Below are 26448 nucleotides of genomic sequence, written 5' to 3'. Positions count from 1 at the left end.
TACCATGATTTAGGTTTTTAATGTGATTGTAAAGTTTGTATTGAATGTTGTATCTAATTTTTATGAACGTACAAAAAAATTTGGGATTCTGTAACTAAGTCATAACAGTTCTTCCATTATGACTTAAAAAGTTCTTTAATTATATTTACTTACCTCCTTGTACAAAGTTGGTCAAAGAGACTTGTGCAAAAGTTTCTCTTGTCCTAGCATCTACACATAATAGACTAAATATTATTTCATACTGAGCGCCTAATTATAAGTGAATGTCCTTTCTGGACTTTTATGACAATGTTGTAGTAAGTGTAATACCTCTCTTGTATGTAGGATTAATTAGTGTATGAATGAGAAAAGTTTGCTCCTTGTGGTTAATCTGATTTCTTTAGATCAAATATTACATATTTAGGCCTATAAACACTGCAAACTATATTTTGTGGTTTCAATTATTTGTAGCATTACATATAATGCATTTAATAATAGTTATAAAAAAAAGGAACAGTACATGTATAAAAATTGCAAAAGTTCACAGCTTTCATACATACAGTGCTGGACAAAAGTATTGGCACAGCATGATTGTTATGATAAAAATGCTTATAACTATGAAACAAATTGTTAAAAAGGAAAAATTTGTTTACACGTTTATTTATTTATTATTCTAGATTATTATTTAACAGAAACAGTAATATAAATAAAGTGATATGCGAAATAATAACAAAAACATATTTATTGAGCGTTTTAAGCATGGACAAAAGTATTGGCACATTATACAAAATTTAGTGTAGTTGTATCTCTCCGAAAAAAATCCGATTGTCACTTGATGGTATAGGTAGGGGATTCCCTGATAGTCATTTTTTCTAACAGTCATCCTTAAGTTCAGTCGATTAGCAACATAGGAAATATAACAAGCAACAATGTCAAGAAGAGGGAAAGAAACTACAAGTGAAGAGAGAAAAATAATATTAAATTTGCACAAAATGCGAAAATCTTATAGTGAAATAGCAAAAAGTGTTAATAGAAGTCGATTCACTATTAGAAGTGTCGTAAAACGATTTGAGAATCAATCAGATTTCAAAAGTAGGAATCGAAGTGGACGTCCCTCAAAGTTAACAGTTAGAGAAAAACGGAAAATTGTAAAGGAAGTGAAAATAAATTGTAAATTAAACTCATCACAACTTAGAGCAAAGTTAAATGAAGAAAATAAAAAAGAAGTAAGTTCGAAAACTATACGGAGAGTGTTAAAAGATGCGGGATATTCTGCGTGTGTCGCAAGAAGGAAACCATACATATCCAAGAAGAATCGGAAGATGAGAAAAGAATTTGCAAAAGAATTTATAAAAAAGGATCCCACATTCTGGAATAACGTATTATTTTCAGATGAAACTAAATTTAATATATTTAAATCAGATGGCAGAGTATTAGTTTGGAGAAAGCCAAATACGGAAATGGATCCACAACATTTACAAGCCACTGTGAAACATGGAGGAGGTGGAGTCATGGTATGGGGTTCCATTGCAGCGTCTGGGGTTGGCGAATTAGTATTCATAGATGAGATTATGGACAAATATGTATATTTAAATATATTAAAGGAAAATTTATTTAAAAGTGCTAATAAATTAAATCTCCCGCGTGATTTTTATTTTCAACAAGACCATGATCCAAAACATACTGCCTATATTGTACGACAATGGATCGTTTACAATACCGCACATACATTAAATACCCCACCCCAGAGTCCAGACATGAATCCCATCGAACATGTTTGGAATGAATTAGAAAAAAAAATTAGAAAATATAATATAACAAACAAAAACCAATTAAAAGCTATTATTTTACAAGAATGGAACAATATAGAGCCGGATTTTACAAAAAAATTGGTAACTTCAATGCCAAAACGATTGAAGGAAGTTATCATGAGGAATGGAGGGCCAACCAAATATTAATTTTTAATTTCTAAGTACTTTCAATCATTTGTGCCAATACTTTTGTCCATGCTTAAAACGCTCAATAAATATGTTTTTGTTATTATTTCGCATATCACTTTATTTATATTACTGTTTCTGTTAAATAATAATCTAGAATAATAAATAAATAAACGTGTAAACAAATTTTTCCTTTTTAACAATTTGTTTCATAGTTATAAGCATTTTTATCATAACAATCATGCTGTGCCAATACTTTTGTCCAGCACTGTATGTCTGTCCCTTAAAAAAAAAAAAAAGAGAGAAGCAAACTTCTATGTATATATCTCTAAAAACATATAAATATCCAAAGTACTGCCTATATATCAAGCTAACAAAAACAATATTTTAATAACAATAGAAAAAAAGAATGAAACTTTTGTATATCACATAAAATGCCTTAAAAGATTAAATAATGAATACTAAACAAGGTGGTACATATTTCTCTTCTATGTGTGTATATTACTGGTTTCACGTTTCTGTTAAAATTTATATGGAGATGAGTCTTGTGAATTTTCGTCTCCTTGACTGGTAAATTCTTTTGATTAAAGTTACTGCTTCGAAAGTGTGTAAGACTCTTTTAATACTGTCCAAAATCTAATGTCATAGTTGGTTATATTTCACACTAACACCCAAATAATATGCCCATCATATGTAACCAGTGGAACTACAGTTAACTTATTTGCGTTTTCATTTTGTAGCAGTATCTAAGCCGTTGGAATACATGTAAATGTCGCCTGTAAACGAACTTATCGGTTGACCCATTTCTTCGCCGGTTCCGTCCAGTTGGTTTCGTTCTCGTCTTCCTTTTCACCGTCCGCTTCTTCTCTTTCGCCTCTTTCTTGTTCTTGTTCACTGGATGGAGTAGCGGATGGTGTTTGCGAAATGTTAACATTTCGCGCACGGAGCTCGGCCAAAAAATCATTCTCCTGTTGATAACGGCGCTGAAGTTCTTCCCGCCAAGAGTTCCCACCACCGCTACTATCATCGCCATCCTCTCCAGCCTCGAAATCTGAAGATAAAGGAATGATTTACAAATTACATCAACAAATCATAAGTCACAAACTAAACGTATAAATAACATTATACTTAAATTAATTTTACTATCTTATTCCTTGCATATTGCGCAAAAGAAGACAATAATTTTAATAAAATGAATATTAAGTGTTAAATACATCTACACATGTAGTATCGAGATATTTAAATAATTTATCTAGGTTTGTAATACCGATGCTATTATTTACAATTATCGAAATGAAAGTATAAGTTTGTCTACAGAGTCAGTAAACGTGAACATACGTTGCAAATGTATAATTGAGTAAAAATTGAGCAACCATCGATCAACTACTTATAAGGAAAATGACAGGAACCAACTTTTAATATAAAATGTATAAATTCTAAATTTAGTAATAATGATTTAGTTTTGAAAATAATAATACGTCTGCCAAAATATCTATTTGGTTTGGTGGCTACATATTTATGCAAAATAAGCATGGGTGACGTAATGTTTTGCAAATGCTTGTGAAGTTGTATAAAAAGTACAAAAATGTTCAAAGACAAACAAACTCTTACCTAACGGCTTTCTGATGTTAATTCGGCCAGAGTTGTGAGAATGATCCTCCTGGTCTGAGTCTGCAAGGCACCAGGATACATTCACAGGGGGTGCATCACACACATTCCACAACACGTCTAAAGTGTCATTTGTATATGGGAATATCTGGTTTTTTTGGTGAAATTCGAATATAGAAACGCAATATTTTATAGCAATTTATGTTTTCCAATTCGAGTAAAGTATGTTTGAATAATGATAATTTATTAATCACACTATTACAGTTCTTATTTTTATACTTCAATAATAAATTTAATAGTAATTTAGCAAATTATTTTTATTTTTTTTTGTTTTAGTAAATATAGAAAAAAGAGTCGTTTTTATTTACTGAAAATTAAAAATTAAACTCTCATTTAACTATAATTTCTTATTTTTTATTATTTTTAAATTTTTGATATAGAATTGTAAATTATCATCAAAAACTTTTGCTGTTTCACGTGTAGTGTCGTCTGTGCTATCTCTAGACTAAATTTTGCTAAGTCTATACTATATAAATATGTATGAGAGAAAATAAGAATTACAACAGGCAAATTGTGTAAAAAGAGGCACAAACTAAATATGTATATACATTTGTAAATATTTTGTTATCATTAGATAATATACAAACTACAATATATAGGCTTTATAAATTTGCATAGCAGATGAAAATGTTGTAAAGTACATCTCAAATTTATGACATAAACTGAGGAAATAATTGTTGATACATTTAATTTTATTACAGATTCCCCACAAATGCTTGATAGTAATTTTAAAAAATTATTCATTGCTGTTTGCATTTATAAAAATTAAACATGAACAGGCAATTATTAATTTTTACTTTTTTGTTTAAAAAAATATTTGCAAAAATTGTATTTGAAGTTTTGTTAATGTAAAATATTAAAATTTACTACCTTGTACTCTGGGACTTACGTACGTACAGTCCCATAATAAGTTTACATAATTTTTCACTAAAAATGGATAGGGTAATGCATTATTACATGCTATAAAATCTAATGATGTGATAGAAGAAATGAATGTACTGCCAAACATGCCTGTTTACACTAAAATGAACATTATGAGAAATAGTATGAAAAACATTTACTTGAAACAATTTACTCATATTGCTTTAATTTTGTCTGCAATGTATATTCGTTACTCAAAATACATCGGTAATAATTCTTTAATATTTCACTCATTTTTAAGCTACTTACAAATATATCTTTCCATTAATGAATTTATAAAATGTTACATTAATACTAAACTTAGAAGACATTAATCGTTACCTCTCCAAGTTGGTTATAATTTTTTAATTTCAAGGGCTAATGATTTCTATGTCTTATACTTAATCCAAATATACAATTATCGAAGGCCTCTATATAGTATTGAATCTCATTCAGATTAGTTAAATTATACTTTTGTCAAGACAAGTTGAAAGTTAAAGATTCCTACTTCATTTAAGGGTTTGTGGTTTTAGACCACTTAAATTTATATAATTTGACTAATCTGAGCAAGTCTTTAAAGATGATTGATAAATACAAATTCTTGTGCCATTTTGAACTACCAAAGTATTTTGCATTCATTTCTGATGCAAAGTATAATGAGAATTTGTAATATAACATACCCGAGTTCAATTCCCTCACAAGTGTTGACATGGCATTAGTAACACTGTCAGCAGCTACCAACAAGTCATTCCGTAAGGATCGGCCCAAGCTATTATTTGCGCTGCTGGAACCACTTCCTGGCAAGCTGTTTGTCCTGAACGCAGACCTGATATCGAAAATCTCTATTTTCTTGGCATAAAGCGACTCTCAAATAAAAACTAAATCAAAGTTGTAACATGCCACCGAGCACTGTGCAAGCATTTACTGGTTGCGTTCAACGTTTTCGTGTATGGTTTACGTGAAAATTAAGACATTAAACGTGAGAATATTTGCAAACTTAAAAGTTAACAATATACGGTAGCATAAACATGCAATATTTAAAAAAAAGCGGTTGCGAGAATTTCATAAAATAGAAATTTTTTCTTGAAATGTATTAATCTAGTTTTATTCGCTGTACATAATTAATTTTACGTTTTAATAGAAAGAGTTTCAATTATTAGGATCTATTTTTTTAAATTTTATTTATATGATTTATAAATACGTGTGACTAAATTTTTTTGTAGTACTTGCGTTATATTACTTCAATTTTTGAAAAATTATAAAGTAAATAATATTTTTAATATTATTAAAACCGTACTTTAATACATACGTAGTTTGCATTATTGATGTTTATATAAAAAAATAGATATCAGTAGTCAAGCTTATTGTATACCGTGTATTAAATTAATATACTTCGTAATGTTTTAAAACGTAAATAAACGAGTACGTATACGACTAAAAATAATAAATAATTAATACTTAAAACACTCTATTCCAATTTATTAAAATAAAATAATATACGCAATAGTTGTACATTTTTATATAAAAGAAAGTATAACAACGTTTTTATAATGTACAATAAAACGTCTTCGAACATGCTTTTTAAAGTACATTGATATCAGTTGTTTCGTTCTATATACTATACATGCTCATAAAAAATGCAATGGAAAATTAAAGTATAATCCATAACATAAAACCTAAAAGCATCACAAGCTAGTAAAAAGCAACGATTTAAAATATAATTTTTTAATAAAAAACTTGCGATCAAAATTTATATGATCGGCGTAATAGTGTTGTAAATATAAAAATCATCTGTTACGCAACTAGTATCAAACTGATTCTTGTTACTAGCTGTTTAAAAATGCAATCTCGTTATATTCACATGCAACAATTACGGGATGATTATTGTGCTGGCTTTTGTTATAGAGTGTAAATAGCTATAATTCCATTACAACTAGCACTGTATATTTAGAAGAAATCAATTTTTTAAATAAATTTATATAAAAAACAAATAAAAATAATGTGTATATGTATATATAATGTATATATATATATACATATACACAGCACATTATTATTATTTTAATTCATAAATATTAGTTATAGAATATGACTCTGCGTTTGATTTCTTCATATAACTTGAATGTAATTCCTTACAAAGTGAATTTTTTAGTGACATAATTAATTAAAAATTACGTTACAATGACTATTTCAAATATGGCATAAAATGCACTGTAAAAAATATTGATAATATGGAAAACTGTAACTTTATATAAAGGTAATTTTTTTATATTTTTACACTATAATACAAATCTTTGTACAAATGATTCTTATACCGAACATTCGCAAATATATCGACAAGAAATACTAAAAAATATTAATAAAAACAAGGTACACATAAAGTGTTTTCCCATGCTTTTACAAATATTGTACGCATTCAATATTTATCGATATATTTTTGAATATTCTTCAAAATATCATTTCTATTTTAAATTCAGGAACTGTTTTTAGTTACATTCGATTAACACATTACGGTCTATTGCTTTTTTTGTGTTTTATTTAAGTTTCTGCAATATAATTGCTTTTTATGATCCTTAATTTTACCATCTCTAGACATCTAAATATAAATGAATTTTAGGAACTTTTTTATAATATATATAAATGACTCCATTATTTAAAAATTGGAGAATGAAATAGAAAATTGTATTTATATCCCGCGGAAAAATAGGAGTTTTCTAAATATCAGATTTTGTATACGGTATAGATAGAGCCAGACAAGAGTACAGAGTACCTTAATGATCTTTGTACCTTGTTGGACTATCATAAAGGCGCTACGATTCAGTGAAAAGCGACTTTCTTACTAGACGGCTGTCGTTGTGCGTTTATATTAATATCATATGGCGTAAGAGTATCATCGAGACAGGTTGTATAAGTACTTTACTGTGAATTTTATGGAACACAATAATATATGTAAGTGGACTTTCAATGGTATTTATCCAAGTACACCAGGTAAATAAAATATGCAGGGGCCGTAATGCATTAATTAGGATAATTCCCATTTAACAGAACAAGCAACGAAGCGATGAAACGATATTTTATACAAAGATTTTAATTTTCTTTTCTCTCTAATTATTTTATAGCGTTTTATTGTTTTTATTTTTAACATAGATTTTTCATATACCCGCCTACCTTACGTCGCCTCCAACGCATGATAAATTATCTGGAATAGGATTTTGTATCGTTCCTAGCATGGTACTATTGGTTACACTCGCCACTGATGTTGTTGGAACGGAACTTTGATAGCTTTGAGACATTTGTTGTTGACTTTGCGATTGTTGCTGTTGCGGTTGAGGCGTTGTAGAAAGTGGACCACCTGGAGTTGGTGGAGCCGATCTGCTGCTTGGAACGGCACCTGGTGGTAAGGGTGGCGATTTTGTACTCCTTGGTGAACTGTTTGGTGTCGATCTTGGTGATGCTTGGTGATTCTATAAAAAAGTCAGTGTCGAGTATTATGTGATAATTAGAAAATTAACCCTTTGACTACAATTTGCTCTAACGAAACATTCTCGGTATATATGTATGATAATAATCATGTATCATGTGTTCGTTTGCTGCAATACTGTAGCAAAAATTTCAGAAATTTAAATAGCAACTTTTTAGAAGCATATATACATGCACGTATGCCTTTTACAGTTAAAGGGTTAAAATTGTTCAAAAAAACACTTATTAGATTGGAAAATTAATACCTTTAACATTTTCATTAAACCTTCCAGTTGTACCATTAATTGTCTTCTAGAATCTTGTAACGTTGCTAAATGGCTTTCTAGTTCATCTTTTCTTTGCCTCAAGGCTCTCAGTTCCGACATTAACGCAGGATTTTCCAACCCAGCTGCTTCTATCTCTTGTTGTCTCCTGTAGTTGGATTCAACGTTAATATGATAAGCATTATGAGAACTGATGCTGGAATATCCTATGATATTCCACTTCACTGACTACAAGCTGAAGCGAGAATATATTATTAATGTGGTGTCTGTATGTGAATCTAGTGAGTCTATTAACTTTAGAAATTAAATTGAAATTGAAATTGAACTAAAATGATTTCATAATTTATTTTATATTGTATCATTTATTTATAAAGTGCATTTACTTTAATTATGAAAAACAATAAATATGTACATATTAAAAATTAATAAAAACTGAAATTAGGCCAAAAAAGAAATGTTTAAAATGATATGAAATTCTTAATAGACGAAAAAAATCTCGGTTGCTAATATATTACCGATGTTAGTATTAATGTTAAGTAGACCCGGTGCTTTTTGATTCTAAATTATTTATAAGGTAACGAAAATAAAGTGAAATGAAATATAATTGTATAAAAGGAAAGAAAATTGTATTCATGTTAGTATTTTCGTTGTTGTGATGCTCTCAGCTCTAACATACGCATTCTATGCAACCAAAATGACAAAAGCGAAACAGAATGTTTTCTTTAACATGCATGATCCTAGGATGGTTCGACAGGATGATCTCGAGGTTTAGGCCTGATATAAAGGAAATAAACGACACAGGTATACCTTAACCTTGCAATCTCGCGCATTATTTCCTTGTTCTTTGCCTCTAATTGCGATATAAGTTCGCGTTGTGCTCTCGAGGCATCTAACGATGCCAAATTGGCGTCAGACGGTGCCCTACCCTGTAACACAATAATCGTGTTTCAGTGTTATTATCAAGACAAACTAAATTTCATTTGAACATTATACCAAGGATTTTTAAAAAATTTCGTATACTTACTGCTTGTTCAGCTTGTGACATTCTCGATGCGGCACGAGGCTATGCAGTTATGAAATTGAAATTAGTCGCACAAAGTTACGGTTCAGCGGGATGTTTAATTAAGTTTGTTGCTCTTAATTTAGTGACAACCGCGTGAAGTTTCATGCCATATATTATTTAACTACATCGCATTTCCTTAAATAACATGTGATAAATTACAATATTTATGACAGAGTTTATGATAAAATGACCTCGTATAAATTAAATTTATTAATAAATTTATGTTTTTTCATATAAAAAATATGAAATTACATGCAGGGTTTATCACCTTTGCATCTTGAATATTTCTGTTGTAAAAAAAATTTCATACAAATAATATCTACAAAAGTTATACAATTCAAAAAAGAACAAATTAATGATTGTATCTAGTTAATCTTCTTCGACAGAACAAAATTGTTATTATTGAATACTGATAACAATAAAACATATACAAATTTTGTAGGAAATATTTTTATGAAGCGTTAGTTATAGCAGAAATATTTTAAATGACGAAGTTAATTGAAATACTCCGTATCATCGTTGCAGTATTAACATAACGTGTTAGGCACGTATTCATACAGTTATTTGAAAAATAAAATTAGTATTTTAAAGTAAACAAGATATCTTACCATAGTCCTAGCTTCCTGAGCCAACCTTTGTGCGTATCGTGCTATTAATTTATGTTCATCATCCAGTCTTGAACTATCCATACTGTACAATGTATGAATAACAAAACAAATAAAAAAAAAATAAATAAAATCGTGACTTGACACGTGCACGTTTAGTATAAAGCTGTGCAATTTCGACTTGTAACAGGCTCACCTCCTTAAGGTGGAACGGCTGTCCATAGATCCTGAATCGAATGGACCCATAAAACCTGGATCTGGAAAACCGTTGTGAGATGGTAAAGGTGATGGCGGGCTGCAATGCACGGAATTTTATTTTCGATTGAAGAATCGCGTTCGTACGTCGTCGAGTTACACGCGAATCGAGTATCATATTTATGGCACTCACACTATGTGTGATAAATCTAACGTCTTCTCCGGCTGTTCTGGAAATCTCGGTAAACTATTTTTCCCCTTCTCAGGTACGCATCTGAAGCTTTTCCGCAAGGAGTGTCCAATTTGTTTGCTTGGCGATTTCTACGGAACAAAGAGAATTCGGGGTCACAGAAAATATCACGTACTACTTTATTTATATGTGCATGGAAAAAGTTTAAAACTCTGCAAGAAATGGAGCATGGAACAAATATCCAGGGATACCTGGCGCAAAAGGGCAAAGGGAAAAAGTAAAGACTACAGTCAGATTTAGATACTGTAACGTATACTATGCTGGCGTCTATAATAAAATGAAAAAAAAATGAAAAATGCAGAATATGCAGAATGAAGAACGAAATACTAATGTATAAGGAAAGACCGTATGAAAAGTAAGTCTATGAGTTGACTTATGCATATGATACTATTATTGCTGTTATGTCTCAAGATAACAATTAATAATGTCAACTACAATTAATATACTTTGAAGGAGGGAAATGAACGAAGTCATATACTATAAGATGTAAGGAAGAGAATTTTAAATAAAATATGGCTCTAGAAGTTTTACTGCAATACGTACAAAACTACTGTACTCCCTCGTTTCGTGATCGTTGTTATGTGTCCCAGAAACTTTGCCTCGCCAAAAACAGTCTTGACAGAGCTGGTACGAGTGGCACTTCTGACATCTGTATCGGAAGCCGGTGAAGTTCTCTTTATGACACGCATCACACATAACAGGATGGGCCACTAAAAGATCACATATGAACGAATAACTGAATCGTAATTAACAACTTAACTAATAGACCGTTTTAAACGATTCAAATGCTCTAGACTATTCTTATTGCAGTACTATACCCTGAAAATCATTCCTGTAGATTGATACTCGAAGATTAAATTATATTCATTATATATTTGTTAGCTCACACTGTTTGCTACTCTCATTTGAAGCACAAAAGCTTTACACCTTTTTTTAGTATTAGTATAACAAATTCTAATACTGCTTTTAGTAAACTTTTCAAGTAATTCTGGATGAGGAATGTTATATCTCTTCAGTCTTAATTTTGTATTCACTGCTGAAATATTTCCCAGAGGAAGATGAAATATGATAATTCGTCTAGGATTACTTAAAAGACACAGATCATCGTCAGATGCATAAACCTGATTCTAGACGATCTTCGTTATTCTCAGAAAACTTAAGTTGGTCATTTTAAAGCCATATTCTACATTATACTATGAATATATTATAGGTACAGTTACAAAGTAAAAATTTAAATAATTTGTTGTTTATTAAGAAATAACTGTAGAAAAAAGATTTTTTCTAAAACGACTTAAACATATTGTACTTTAAAATTGTCAGAGATTTAGAAAAATCCTATTCGCTTCAACTGAGTTTAAAAATCCTATTTGCTTGTTTGTTAAGCTGTAAATTATGAAGTTTAAAAAAAAAAAAATATCACTATTTGAGAAATTACCTGTTTCCACAGCAGCCATTCTGTGGTATAATGGAAGCCAGATTAAACAATGTGGTCCTGGATCAGACATAAGCGTATCCAAAAAATCGTTAACCGTGACTTTCGAGTTCTGAAACACGTCGTGAAACAACCAACGATACTCATTTCCGACTCGTATTATGTTCGAACAAGTTTGCCAGTTACGAAGCGCAAGTACTTATGAGCAGAAGTTCATTTGTACCAACTTACTTGGGGGAATATCGAGTTGGCGAGACCCTCGGAGTACCCAAAAGACGGCGACTCATAGACCGCAGCCGTTAACGCTAGAACTTCCTTCAAATACTCGGAGAATCTCCAGTGTATCATATGACCATTACTATCCGATATTTGCGAATATATATCTATCCGATAAGAATAATAAAATTAGATTAATGAGACAATTTCTAATCGTAAGTGGTTCATTAAATACAAGAATGCAGAATAACTCACATCGGAATTTGTCCATGAGTTTTCCAGCACACAACGTAGCCAAAGCTACTTTCACTGAGAACACTGATATTTTATTGTTTTCCCTAGCAAGAACAGGTTTTCTTATTTGTTTGAATGAAAAATAATTAAATGATAAATATAACTATGATCACTAAGTTCATTTATTAAACTCTGATAACTGTTATATTTATTTATTAGTTACTAATATACCCCGTAGTGTAGGCAGCGAGTAACCAATTCATCAACAAAGCGGTTGTAGCATCGACTTTAGCTTGTTGCGAGACAGGCACTCGTTTATTAAGAGCATGAAATAAGGAAGACAGTAAAGTTTCCAGTCTCGAAACTCCCAGCGTACTCGACGGTTCCAATGTGTTTAAACCATTTTCTCGGAATGCTTCGATTACGTTCCATATGTCCACATTATGTACTGTACGTAACAGAAAATACCTTCCTTATAGAAAACTAAAGCATTTCGAACGGCTTATTCTTACTTGTTAGATATAGAATATAAATATTGTATTATGTACCACGCATAAAACGGAACGATATACATCTACTAAAAACAAATAGAAATCGTTTAAATATATCAAAAATATACAGAACAATGTAGATATGTAGCTTGCGAACATTTGCAATAGAACAAGTAATTTAGACTGAATATAATGTGTCTTTCTGTATCTTCATACAAACCGTTCTTAGGCTATATACAAAAAAATCGAAGATTAGAATGAATAAAAGAATGAATAGTTATACATAGTAGATACAAACCATGTTGCAAATATAGCGCACATTACCTAAAAATACATTGTGAAAGTTAAAAAAAAATATCACTTTGAATTTGAAATATAAGTATAGACTACTTTAGAAGTATGTAACAAAATACACATTGTTTTACATTTTGAATACAGTAGTGAACACAGGATGCAGGACTTTCCAGACTCCCAGTCTCCGTAAAATTATCAGGAAGCTGGAATTCCATTAGACAATAACTGTTAAGAGCACACGATATCAAGGTTCTAAGGATATTTATGATATGAGGATCCTCGAGGATGCAATATACGCTTGACCCTGAACATCAATTTACATCAAGTCCTTGAATACGTGAACCATTTAACGCAAAGGAACTATTGATTATATATACTATCTGCTATCAGGAGGAATCCCTTAGCTTTAGACTCTCCAAGAGCGCAAAGTTTTTGAAATCCCAAAGGCGTTTAGATTCCCAATCTTCTAAGAATGCAGAGAGTACTCGGGATTGCAGGATCTACAAAATCCTGAGATTTCTTTAAGATCCTGGTGGCTCTAGCGTTGGGAACTTCTTTGCGTCAAATGATGCACGAAGCTAAAGGCATCCTGATGCGAAATTAAGTATCCATCTAATGACTTTGAATCCTAACACATGAATATACATCATAATGCATGAATAATAACGCATATGAACTAATAAAAATGATCACTTAAGATATGTATCTTTGTAACTATTGTAGATAAAAAGTTTGCAACTTAATTACGATCTGCTATGAAACAAGTAGCTGAACTTTGCAATAGCACTTCTTGTATCTAATAATTCTTATTCCAAATATTTTTTCTGTTCTGAAGCTTTTCAAGGTGGTAATTTTTATTAGCCCATTACATACGTATATTATGCATACGTTTTTCTTAATTCTGAACATTATTTACAAGCCTTTTGTTGGAATTTATTACAACTAGAGAGTGGATAGCTTCAATACCATACGAGGATAAATTAAAAAGTTTATGATATAAAAGACCAACGATTATTGGGTGTATAAAGTTGTGTTCTGTAATATGCGATCACTTGTACTCTGACGTACAGAGTTTTATGCTTCTGCAAAGGCTGCATGAGATCAAGCAGCATAAATAAAAACCACACCCAGAATGAACTGTGAAACAGCACTCTTATGGCGCACATTTGTTAGTCTATCCTCGTATATTAAGATTACAGGAAGGCAGGCACCCTCGTTTCTTATTATATTTCATACTCACGGTGAACTTTCTTTTGAATGAATCGCAACTTGCACGCGGTACGATAAGACGCAAATCGAATGCTATCGAAATTCTGTTGTCGCATTTCTTGCAGCAGCTGCAATCGACTTGCCTCCCCGGTGCTGCTGTTTCCCGACCCTCCTGCACCATCCTCCGCCATTTTATCTATAACACATAACGAAACAATTCTGTTCAACGCCGTTCGTATAACGATAAATGCGGAATTAAACTGCGGACGCACTTTTTAATTGAATTACTGACTTGCACAAGGCTAGACGTGACTCGCATTAGAATCTTTTCTCATAAGTTCCTCGCAATCACTGAGCATAGCTCGCGCGCATTGCTCGCGTATAAAAGAAGCGAGTTCCACGTGAAACGAAGGTCATTCGACGATTAGTCATCAATGCTTGCCAGCTTGACTCGTTATTTAAAAAAACCTGCTCGCTGAACTTCCTGTAGCAGGAATTTTCAGCTGCTTTCGTGAAATTTCTAGAGTATAAATGTCCGAAGTGGAGAGAAGAACGTTCGTTAATTATATCAGAAAAAATTAGAAAGTTGGTAATAATCAACAACGCAAAGGAACAAATTCGCATAACGTATATAATAATGGGTATTTTATAGAAAGCATACCTTTGTTTCGTTTAAAGAGGAATATTTCGTGAACTACGGCTAGCGGAATTATAGAGAATATTTTAGTTTAGCATCGTTTAACGAGGCTCCAAAAAATAAGGAGCAATTACTGCCCAAGAAAACACGGGCTGTTGGAAGCGGGAAAAGTAATGAGGGCGCGGTTTTAAATAAAAACATGTATGTTCCGAGAGAAATGAATTTCCGTGTCTTCATGAATCGTATACATTTATGTTATGCAAATTGGACAAAGTTCCTTCCGGAATTCACGCGGGAATTGCGCATAAATATTTTATGACGAAAAATTCGTGGCCGTTCTGTGAAAAATATGTCAATCAAATAAACGAGAAATATTCAAATAAATGTTCGTATTCAGAATTTTTTAACTTTAAATCAACAATTGCTGTTAAATTATTATAAAAATAAATTTGCTTTTTTGCGCTTTACGGTGTAATATAAAAATAATCATTCTATAATACTGAAAGATACTACACCTGCTACACTTTCTGATACTACACCTGAATTATATCTCGAGGATTCATTGTCAGTGAGATTCACAGCTTATTAACAGATATGATTATTTTTACTATAAAAAGTACTTAATAGATAGAAAACAATTCAACTAGTATTAAGTTAGAAGTTTTCATTACAAAAACGATCTTTCTTCTCCAATTTTGTTAACCTAAATTTTAATTAACGAAATGTCACTTAATTAATGTAGTACACTTTAATCCGCGCAATTTACTGATTGGTCATGTTAATATATAATAATTGTAATTAATAAACTTTACCGCCAATTAGGTAGCAATGAAATTACAATGTACTCTGCGTTGAGTTACCCTTGGACAATTTTCGAATTAGTACATTTCAAGAACTGTGCACCCTTCAGCGTAAAGATGGCGACATTTATTAAAGTTAAAAAGTTATGTCCTAGCTTAGCGTCGTTACTTTGGAGGCTAAAAGTAATTTAATAGGCGAAAACGTTTCTTGAAGTTGGCCTTAGTTCAAAGAAGTTATTTCGGCTGGAAAGAAATTCTGGGTCAAAGTGACCTGTGCACGCGGAAGGTTAATTACAGACTCGAAAAAAGCGTCCTAAGAACTATTCTAAATCAACGGCGCAATGCACACGTCAGAGTTTATTCGCAGTCAATTAACTGCCTACGTGAAAGCCATTGCGGCATTTTAGTCAGTTACCTAAATGTCAGAGTAATCAATAAAAGCTAGATTTCTTCGCCCGTTATTGCGCCTACGGTGAACATTCTGATGGGTCCCGAGAGGGTCCGAGGCATCCGCAGAACGCGCGAGCACCATTTGCCATGGCGCGTTTCATTCTGTTGTTGATTAGTTTCGGTCCATTCTGATGAACGAAGCGTCGCGCGATTAATTCGACGCTATTAAGATAGAGAATCTGAACGAAACTAAGACGAGTCATGAACTGCACCTTTAACCCAACAGTAATAACTTCCGCGATTTTTAATCAACAGAAATCATTTATATATTCATACTCGGTTTAACGGTAAAGTAATATCTCTGTTTCTTTTGATGTCGGGACAACCACTGTAGAAAGATAACTTCTATTCTTGTGGAAGAATACATTTTTTTTTTTTTTTTGCTTCTTATATAGAACGGTGTCTTTTTGTTCCGAATGCTTTCGTTCTTTTAAGAATTTGTACCAATGGTATCAAAAGAACGAAATATAAAGGTATAATTGTTTTAAACAATTAAAACGACAGGTATTCTGTTCGTTTATAATTATTAAATTCTCCATTATCGTATTCATTGATACAAGCTTGAAATGAATCTTATTCGAGTAAAGTTAAACTAATTTATTCCTATAAATTAATATATTTTACAATTGGCAATTCTTCGTGGAAATACAGTTTTATTTTCGGGATAAGGCGAAAAAATAAATTGCAGTGTCCGTGCAAGAACGGCGGCAGTGTATCGTCGTAACGAAAAATCCTACAATTGTTCACAATTCTAGCTGCTCCGATCCGATACTTCAATTTCGAACATCGGAGTGTTCATTCGGATCGTCAACAATCGACCATAGCCTATCAGGTTCGTGCAGGCAACAAAGAAATCAATGAAACGAGAGTCCCGAGAGGAGGACAATAATTACTTTTATCGGCAATATACCCGACGAAACAACGAAAGCTCGCCAATCGTTAACTTAATGGAACATGAAAACCACTCGACGACTGGTTCATTATTCATAGAACGAATCGTTTGAGAAAGACCGAGCCATACCAGAATAAATCGGAAACGGTGGATGAATCAAAGCAATTAATTTCTTGCTGGCAAATCATAATCAAGAGTAACGATCGTGATTGAAGTGCGGGAAAACGAAGTACCAATAGCCCATAGGGATCGCTTTCAATTCGGTTCATCAAATATTCTGCACGATGGAGTTTCGATCGCTCGGAACCGCGTGAAATCACCCGCAACGGGAACGTGTAACACAGAAACGAATTCTTCGCAGTTGTTTGACCTTTCTTACTTCTCTCTTTTGGATCGTCGATTTCTATGGCTCGCGATTATCAACGATTTTCACCGCATTAACCCCGACAACGCGATCCCTTAGCGCGATGAAACGGGAAATCGATAAAAGGAACAGTTCGTCGGCTGTTGTTGAACAAAATGGAACGGAGACACACACAGAGGTGTATTTAGAATGAAAAGTGCTGGGAGAAAGGGAAATCGGACGAAAGAACGGCAAAGTCTCGCTTTGCTCCGAGAGACTAATGTTCCTGTCTGCTTCTGCCGCCGCGCATTTTCACGGATTACTCCCTCGGCAAATTCGCGACTCCAGCAGAATACAAACCAACGGCATCTTTCAATTCGTCTGCTATATTTTGCTGAAGCATCGATTTGCATCGAAATCCGTTCACTTTGGGTTCGATTATCTGGAAAGAATCATTTATCGTCCTGCTTTATTTTTCACTTAAAAATATTACAATGATGGACTAACTTTCCATTTGATTGCAATATTAAGATATGGATCTTTTTAAGACTTTTTCTTCGGTATAACGAAGTATACCAGTCGGAGTTCTGTTTGACTTTTATTTTTATGGACGAAAAGTTCGAGTTAACTATTCTCAGCTTGTATGAGAAAAATTTTGTCGAGTTTTTACTCGGGCTTTTACAATTCCTCTTTACAGCTTTCCACGTTTTAAACTAACAGAACATTAAAAGCACAATTTGTTAGTGAAAATATAATTGACACCCAATATTTTATATTATATAAAACAACAAAATTTGGTTTTAAAAAATGATCAACATCGTTGATCAAAAATGGATATCGAAAGTATTGTACTGCATATATGCGTAGAATTTTTTCAATTTTATTTCATTATTTACGTTCACTTATGTAGTACGTACAGGTAGTACAGAGAAAGTAGAAACTGGTAATTTAGCTACTTTGGTTCAGTAAGAAATAATTATGAGTTGCTTGTTTCTCCAACTTAGGTCGCACTGATCCATAAGGCGGACTGTTTGTAAATTACACTTATAGCAAAATTACACGTTCCAGAAGCGATTAGATTGCTGTTCCCAGCAGTCTGGAATTTCCTACGGAATTGAATTATAAACTCTAGAATCTTTAATTCGTTGAACTGACGCACCTAAGGTTACTTAAATACCAAACTAAATTAAACGAGCTTTTTAAAATAAGAACCTCAAATTAATTCTATTGAAATTTTAAAGTACGTAAAATTCGACTGGAAAACATGAATAACAAACACAACTTATATCTCTCTCGAGAGATGTTCTACGAATTGGAGTGTATGTTTAAAATTCTATGTTTAAAAGCGAATAATTCACGTTCTGAGGGATACCCGGATCGATCGAGTAATGGAGTATTCGATGCAAGCTCGATAAAATCATGTTTATCTTCGTTCTTGTTACGCAGCGTGCGCCCAAGAGCGGAGAATAAATCGCAACAATTGCCGTTTGTTTGCCGTGCGGTGTAATTCATGAAATCGTGCCATCGCGATGGCCCGTTTTCTGTCATTACAAAGCTCCGTTCCTCCGCATTGTGCCCGCGTCTGCCCAAAGGCGAATCACCGGTAAAGTTCATCAGTCGTCACGATGCAAATGCAGTCGGAAAATTCACGATAGAGCGGATCCGGTGCAGAAAAACAATCGCTCTTCTAAATTAGCGATAAACGGATCCTTATAAAACTATATACACGATGGTTCTTGTAAATATAGTAGAGTGCCCTTGTTATGTAACGATCGATGAAGTAGCAAGCCTGATACATATATGCAAAGGAATCTACCTGAAGAACACTTTATGTCAATAACTTTGTTTATTCGTTTAATCCGTTCTTACGTACATGTGACGTAAGGTGAACGCGATAGTACTTAGAAATTCGTTAAAGGCCTCACTGAAAATTTCCATTGAATACTGCCATTTCTGTTTTATATTAATCAGAATCGATTGTCACGGTTATCTATTAATTACAATCCTTTTACGTGTATCACGAACCATTGTTAATTCTTATGATTCACTTATGATAACGGTACAATGGATATATTTAAAAAAACCACATTTACGCGATCGCATCGAGATGGACGTTTGGCTTTAATCCATAGATATAAAATGATTCTATATATCCAACGTTAAGTTATTAAATGTTGCTATATAGGTTTTAGTTCAAATGTAGTTGTAGGTAATCTATTCGTAGTAGATCGTTCACAGTCTACTAACCATACGATCCACAAATTACTTTGACGAACTATGGCTATCACATGACAATTTCTACCAGCCCATTACAGTGGAGTGCAGGATAATTGAATCGATGCAAACTTCCAGCCTGCTTTGATTGTAATACAGTTACGGCTAGATGTGATCTAGTTAATATTGTATTCTGGCGTACACTATTCATTTGCACAACTTGTTTGTGATCTCCCAAAGGAGATATTACTCTGGAACGTTTACACTTAAATATTAGCCAAAATTCTAAATGGAAAATACATTCTCAACTTTGAATTGAATTAAGAGTACCGCATATTCTAATAGCACGATGTTAACAAAAAATTACTTTTACGTAAAGCGAAACAGCAATAATTAAATTTTCACAAATGAAAGAAATTTCAAAATTACATTTTTCTGAAAACAATACATCGCGTTGCTCTTTGAATCGATAAATCTTGCTACACATTAAAATAGTAATTCATTGCAACCGGTTTATCGAACGAAGCACAGCGTATTATTACACTGTGATACTGTTCAACTTACTCGATGCTGCATATCGCGAGTTACGAACCGAAGATCTTCAACGACAGGTTAATAACCAAGTACGTATGAAGTAGATCATACTAACTGTATAATTGCGTAACGCAATTGTCGTGCAACTAAAGTATACCAGTGCTGTTAAGTTTTAATTAACGAGTAGATATTATTTCGTTACGATCACTTATCGTTGATCTTATGAAGTGGAATTTTTATTTTGTTATACATCATGACGATGAAACGTTATTTAGGGCATTCACTTGAATATAACCAGAACAATATTATATTTAGTTAATCGTCGAGCTTTTATCTTCACCCGTTAAAATTCTTTATTCTGATACGTGTTGCACATATTACTACTTCTGAAAGTTAAAAATACATTAAATGTCGTACAACTGTAATCGCTTGTTGTAAGAATAAAATGAATTTTTGTTTTTACAATTTGTTACGAATATTATTTATATTACTTCAAAGCGGGCTAAAATAAAGGAGAGGAAATTTGCACAAGTGTTTCAAATCTCAGCCAAGCAGATGGCACATTAATTTTGGATGGGAAGTGGAATTCTGTGTTTACTATAACGATTCATACTGTGCATTGCACACAGGAATATACGCACATAGTTAAGTACACAGCTGCGGTTTAGAGAATGAACAAAAGAAACGGCGTTTCTTCTCGGCAAACCACGAAAATAGCTCTTTGACGATTCCTCGAAAACGTGAGTATCACCTCGAGTGGAGGCACTCCATCTTATTGGCTTTTTACCTCTAATAATTGAAATGAATGAGCCAAGAATACAATGCCCCGAAGATTCAGTATTTTCTTCAACTATCCCAAAGCATCAACATGCACTTAAATACGGTTCACTTTCATTACTTTTCCTTATTCAAGAGTATTAACTAGCTATATATAAAATCCATTCCATTGTATCTGTTATTTTGTGTCTGCATTCGCCTTAACTCAAAATTTGTTTTAAATATAAAATGATATTTTCAATGTCTGCTTCAATGTATGTTAACTTTACCTATACACTGTTTTTATTTTGTGTCAGATTGAAAATGTCAAAATATTACTTATATTTAGTAATATCCTCAATGTCTTAAATAAAACTGCGAGTAGAAATGGGGATTAAATTCTATTACAATACATTTTATTGCCTGTCTCGCATAACTGTGAACGAATATTTGTCACGACTATGCAGAAGGTTATAATCAAACAAGATAATGTTGACATATTACAATGGTTGACCACGTAAACAGTAATAAGAGCCAAGTAGATAAGCTTTGGTATTGATGAGACATTACCAACGCAACGATGTAACTTTTTATTCGTTCTTCCATTAATTTTCAAGCACTGTTTAAAGCTTCCTCTTTCTCCTTTGTTTGCTGCCTCTTTGTACAATCATCGCTTCCAGCAAAATAAACAAATGCGAGTTAGAAAGGGTCTGCTTTTGCACAAAATTACGTTTCCATGGTATAAGCGTATCAATTCGGTCCAACGTTTTAAGATTAATTCTGTGTATTTCATCGTCTACCTGTAATCACGAGTAGCCATTATACCAGCATTGCATGGGCATACCACTTGAATAGGTTTGGCTTAAATAGCTATATCCTCTAATCGAAGTCTAGTCAATAATGTAGCAAATGTATATAAACCAACGGCAAACAATTGTTCCACGAGAGCAAACGACTATTCATCTAAACTAATTACTCTAAACACAAAAGTACCGTTTCTCTCAATTACAATTCTCTACCTGAAATTAGTACTTTACTGATTATTGAGAATTACCAAGACTGCCATCCTAACAGTGGGATTCGTTCGCAATTATTGAAGGATGTTACGTAAAATGGTGCGAGATAAAGAGGTTTTGTTTGAAGGGCGAACCGGGATCGACGGCTCTCGCATTGTTCGCCACTTCGCGCTTTAATTACGCGGCGCAATGAACTTCGTAACTGTTTTCCGGACCTCGGCCACCCCGTATACTCCAATAACCGGTATACGCACGTTGAAACTCTCTCTCTCTCTCTCTCTCCCTCTCGTTTTTTTCTTTTTTTCTTCGACCGTTTTCTTATGTGTATGTTATATATTGATTCTACGTTCTGCTCGATTGACTATGGCATCAGGTTACTGGCTACGACGCGATAATAATACCTTCACCGGCTCTAAAAACCTGAAGGGTATCGATTTTTCTGACCCCGGGTTACGAGTTGAACGAAGGTAAGCATTTTATTTTCTGCGAACGCTGGTTTTTGGAGATTATTGATCGAGGGTCACACGCATTTGTTGATAACGATTTTCCACTTAATCCTATTTAAAATTGACGCAATTAATTAATGATTTCGTACCTTACGTGGTCAATAAAATAAAAATATTTTATTATAGGTAGAGAAAACATTTGCTAAATTTATAGATGAGATTTCTAGGCCAGGATTCGAGGTCGAGTCCTTTGTTTGCCAAACGACTGCTCTACTAATCGAGGACAATATATCTAGGTGTATGGCAGATTCCTATACACTAAACTCAATATTCGAAAAAAGGCTAGCATTCCCGTTAATTAAACAAATATTCGAAATTTAAGTATTAAAACGTGGAGTCCAGTTTAAATAATTAAATTAGGGAAACAGCAGCACAAAATTCTGTTTCATTATTCAAACAGCAAACCTAATGAGAGGTAACACCGACGAAAACCTTCGTAAGTGCTTTCAATAGCGCTTAATCAATTTCGGGAATCGACATTATGTAATTAAATTCCATTCAATCGGCGTGTTCAATAGCGATTAATGGTCAGTAATGTCCTGAGTACATCAAAGCGAGAAACCGTTCAATAAATAGGAAACGGAACCTCTATACCTTGCAGAGATAACTTATATAATCCCACTGAGGCTCGTTTCGCAAAAGCTTTATATTGGACACTGGTCTCTGTGTCGCCAACAAAGCTTTTTCACTGATCAAGTTAATATCACTGGCGTGCACGCAGAGAGAAGGAAAGTAAATAGCCAGGTGAAATGCTTGGTATACAGAAAAGCTACCACAATAAACGCAGTAAAAACTATGTCGGTTTCTGTACTAGCTAATCGATATTTTGCGATAGCCTCTCACCGCAGGACCTGTAAGTACATATTCGCGTGCGCCATTGGCGAATTTTATTTACCGAGCCAGAGGGGACAAAATAAATGTTATCTCGATTTTATTACGAAAAATCAACGAACTTCCATACACTGCGCGATTTCGAGACTTTTGCCAATTTTACGGTTCAATGCACCCATTTCAAGATTTAATTTTAGTTTCGAATCGTTTGCGAATGGTTACCGAATTGTACAAGTTTGCTTTCTACTTGGTGATACCTTTCCAATTTTTATTTTTTTTTATTTTCTTACATTTTATTCGACTTTCATTTCATGTTTTCTACATATTAAAATCTTTTTCTTCTATTTTTTTACATTCTTTAGCTCTTCCCATTTACGCTGTTTAGCATTCGTTACATTTTTCACGTTTTTTCACTCTTTTGAAACTTGAATACCTTTTTCATTCTATTTGCTTCCTCATTGCACATTTCCACTACCGTTATGTTTTACCAGTCTCTGTTTTTCGTTTATACAGAAATATGATATGCGTTTGTGCTTTATAATTAAAATAAACTGTGTATGAAATGTTGTTTTCAGTATTGTATAAAAACGAGTAAAAGATGTGGTTGTTAATTGTGCGGAGACCATCAAATTATAAATTGTTATTTAAATTGTCAATTTTTATTGAAGTGAAAAAGAAACGAGAAAAGAAAGAAAAAAGAGAAAGAGAGAGAGATATATTATTCATATAATTGTAAAGAAAAAATGGAATATTTTTAATTATTGTTGTTAAAACGTTGTTCTCACAATCAGTTTCATATTTTATATTCAAGAAACGCATTAATCAAGTTAAATCTTTAGCTGCTTTAAATGAATACAACCGACTGTAATTCAAATGCTCAAGGCTAATGGATTCGCATGATTTGACTAATCCAATTGTTCTATGTCAGTACACAACATCGTCAAAATGCATAATCATGATTCGTTATAAAGGGTTGTACACATCAAATCGTACTATGTTTCTCTCATCAAAATAAATAATAATTCATGAAATTATTAGTCGATAGAGAAGAGAGAAAACGCAATCAGGACAATAACTTATTATTAAACGGCAATCAAATCGAATGTATTTTTCACCCGCTTCGTTTTTTGTTTGCTGCGAACTAAAAAGTGTATTGATTGCTAGTCGCATAAAGGGAAAGCGTCCCGACGGATGCTGTTGATGACAAAAGCCTTCGACCCCGAATGTACACCACCACCAATAACAATATGAGAGATCAATAATATCAGTTATAAATCTCGAACGATACGCACAACACGAACATTAAACGTGCCATTAAGAATATACAAATAAACAGTAAATGAAACAGTTGAATGAAACATAGGAACAATAACTGAAACAATGCTCGCGCCAGCGGAAGGAATTTTTCAGGTACCTGAAAGTACCCAATTACTACGCTTTACCATTTTCTCCCATACATTTCCTTTGATAGAATTTATTGTCTTAGGGCATACAAATTGCCGGAAAGATTAAACAGGAAGTGTCAGAAGAAGATCGTCGAACAGGAAGTTGCAAAGGAATGAGGAACGCGTGGATGCCTAAGTTTGAATCAATACAATAAGTGGGCCAGGTGGGGGGTGTATAAGATCGTCCGAGGAGACAGAGGAACGGCCGGGAATGTGGGACAGTTTCGGTGCGTACAGAGGAACGTGCGAAACGGAGCAACCAAAAGGCGCGGTCAATTTTGGATTACCTATAATTCAAATACAAATCCTCAAACTGATCTTAATCTCGTTCTATCCGCGCAGAGTTTCAGAAACTCTAACGCGTTATCTGACATTGTGTCACGTAATTTGGAGTACGGGACGTGGCGATAATAGAAAATTGTAATCCTCTCAATCGCAATTCTATCATGATAAAAATAATCGTCAGTGAGGTATCTCTCGAATCTGTAACATATTATCGAGCAAGTTGAAGCATGAGTCTTTGATCGTGTATCAACGTTAGGGGTAAACGTCAATCATTACAAAACATCATTCGATTTCAAATGATACACTAATGACTAAACTGTAGATCGACGTTAACGATTATGTAGCGGCATATCGTTCTACGTATGCAATGAAACTCGGACAACTTTTACTAATGGTACACGACATCCGTGAATCAATTGAGAATAATGTTTTGGACCGGTGCCGAGTGGAGGAAGCAACGTGTGTCAGTGGAACACCGGTTAACGGGGGGAACAAACACTTCCTTTGCCAGATAGGACATATATATACCCACCGGGACAGTGTCCGTTATATTACATTAGACGCATATGAAGTTAATCTTATTTGTCGGAGCTTATCGTTGCCGTTATAATAAGCCATAACGGTAAATAAATAAGGAGACTTTCTTCTTGCAGGTGCAGCAAAATCGAAACTGTTAACATCCATGAAATCGTATCGATATTAACGATCTGTCAACTTCAATTATAAAATTTCCACGTAACGCTTAACTAATCTTCGATGTGATCTTTGTACAGATTTCAAAATTAATTCCGATCGAAGTGACAAGTCAACAAAACGATAAATCTTAGTCAGCAGAAACAGATGAATATTTTTATTATTACAAATCTCTCTATCGATATATTACACATACAATGCATGTAATACATGCATGAGAGTCCAAAAAATATGTACGAAAGCACGCGTAGTCGATCGAAATCGTTTGGAACGGCGTCACGAGACACGACGATGTACCTAACCTGGCCTGCCGGTGTACATACCTTGGACGCTTTCGATGCGCGTGTCTCCAGTAAGGGTGAGAAGAAGAAAAAAAAGTGCCGACGGGTGTGGGATCACTGCCCCCCTGTCGACGAAAGTTGTCTTCGTATTGTTTTATCACACACACGGCGTCATTAGGACAGCCAACGCTCCGGGAAAGACCGAGTTGCGATGTAAGGACACTTTTCGTGGCACAAGAGTGGCTATCGCTGCTCTGAACACGAGACAGAACTGTCAAGAGCAGTAACCGCGTCGTTTCTATGATCCGTTACGGCAAATACGATTCATCCGAACGTAATTTTTATACGAGTACGTAGCAACGTTCGGCCGGCCTCGAACGGAAACAACAAAATATTTTCTGGCACGAGAATCTCGCAATAAACAAACTCAACGCAATCTCGACGTAATGTGCATCGCGAGCCTCGCGGCCATCACTGATTTCAACTGACACTAACTGTTGGTGGCGCCATCGCCTCTTTGGACGGGAGAACAAGGAATCGGACCATTGC

The 26448-nt window shown here is 33.6% G+C and overlaps 1 protein-coding gene and 1 long non-coding RNA gene across 10 annotated transcripts; one reads left to right on the top strand and one right to left on the bottom strand.

The window, feature by feature from the left end:
* Positions 1-153: 153 nt before the first annotated feature.
* Positions 154-26145, bottom strand: LOC143433513 (dystrobrevin beta). Of its 9 annotated transcripts, none has more exons than XM_076910852.1 (18): positions 25942-26145; positions 14248-14412; positions 12454-12670; positions 12244-12326; positions 12004-12155; positions 11776-11884; positions 10884-11050; positions 10284-10411; positions 10092-10190; positions 9899-9980; positions 9252-9290; positions 9035-9153; positions 8210-8375; positions 7653-7948; positions 5165-5310; positions 3528-3587; positions 2705-2967; positions 154-421 (listed from the first exon to the last, which is right to left on the bottom strand). In XM_076910852.1, exons 2-17 carry the CDS (start codon positions 14405-14407, stop codon positions 2705-2707), a joined length of 2286 nt encoding a protein of 761 aa, XP_076766967.1. In that variant the 5' UTR covers positions 14408-14412; positions 25942-26145; the 3' UTR covers positions 154-421. The 9 variants fall into 9 exon arrangements, with proteins under 9 accessions (XP_076766967.1, XP_076766969.1, XP_076766976.1 ...); XM_076910854.1 differs by having other exon boundaries at positions 154-210; XM_076910856.1 differs by lacking the exon at positions 154-421 and having other exon boundaries at positions 2224-2967; positions 9041-9153.
* Positions 22773-25194, top strand: LOC143433469 (uncharacterized). Its single transcript, XR_013103125.1, has 6 exons — positions 22773-22800; positions 22883-22891; positions 22966-23217; positions 24360-24615; positions 24712-24867; positions 24991-25194. It is a non-coding gene; the product is annotated as an uncharacterized LOC143433469 (long non-coding RNA).
* Positions 26146-26448: the final 303 nt, after the last annotated feature.

This window comes from Xylocopa sonorina, chromosome 3 (assembly GCF_050948175.1).
Source record: "Xylocopa sonorina isolate GNS202 chromosome 3, iyXylSono1_principal, whole genome shotgun sequence".
Classification (NCBI taxonomy): Eukaryota; Metazoa; Arthropoda; class Insecta; order Hymenoptera; family Apidae; genus Xylocopa; species Xylocopa sonorina.
Note: the sequence above shows the minus strand (reverse complement) of the source record. Positions and strands in the feature narration are given on the sequence as shown.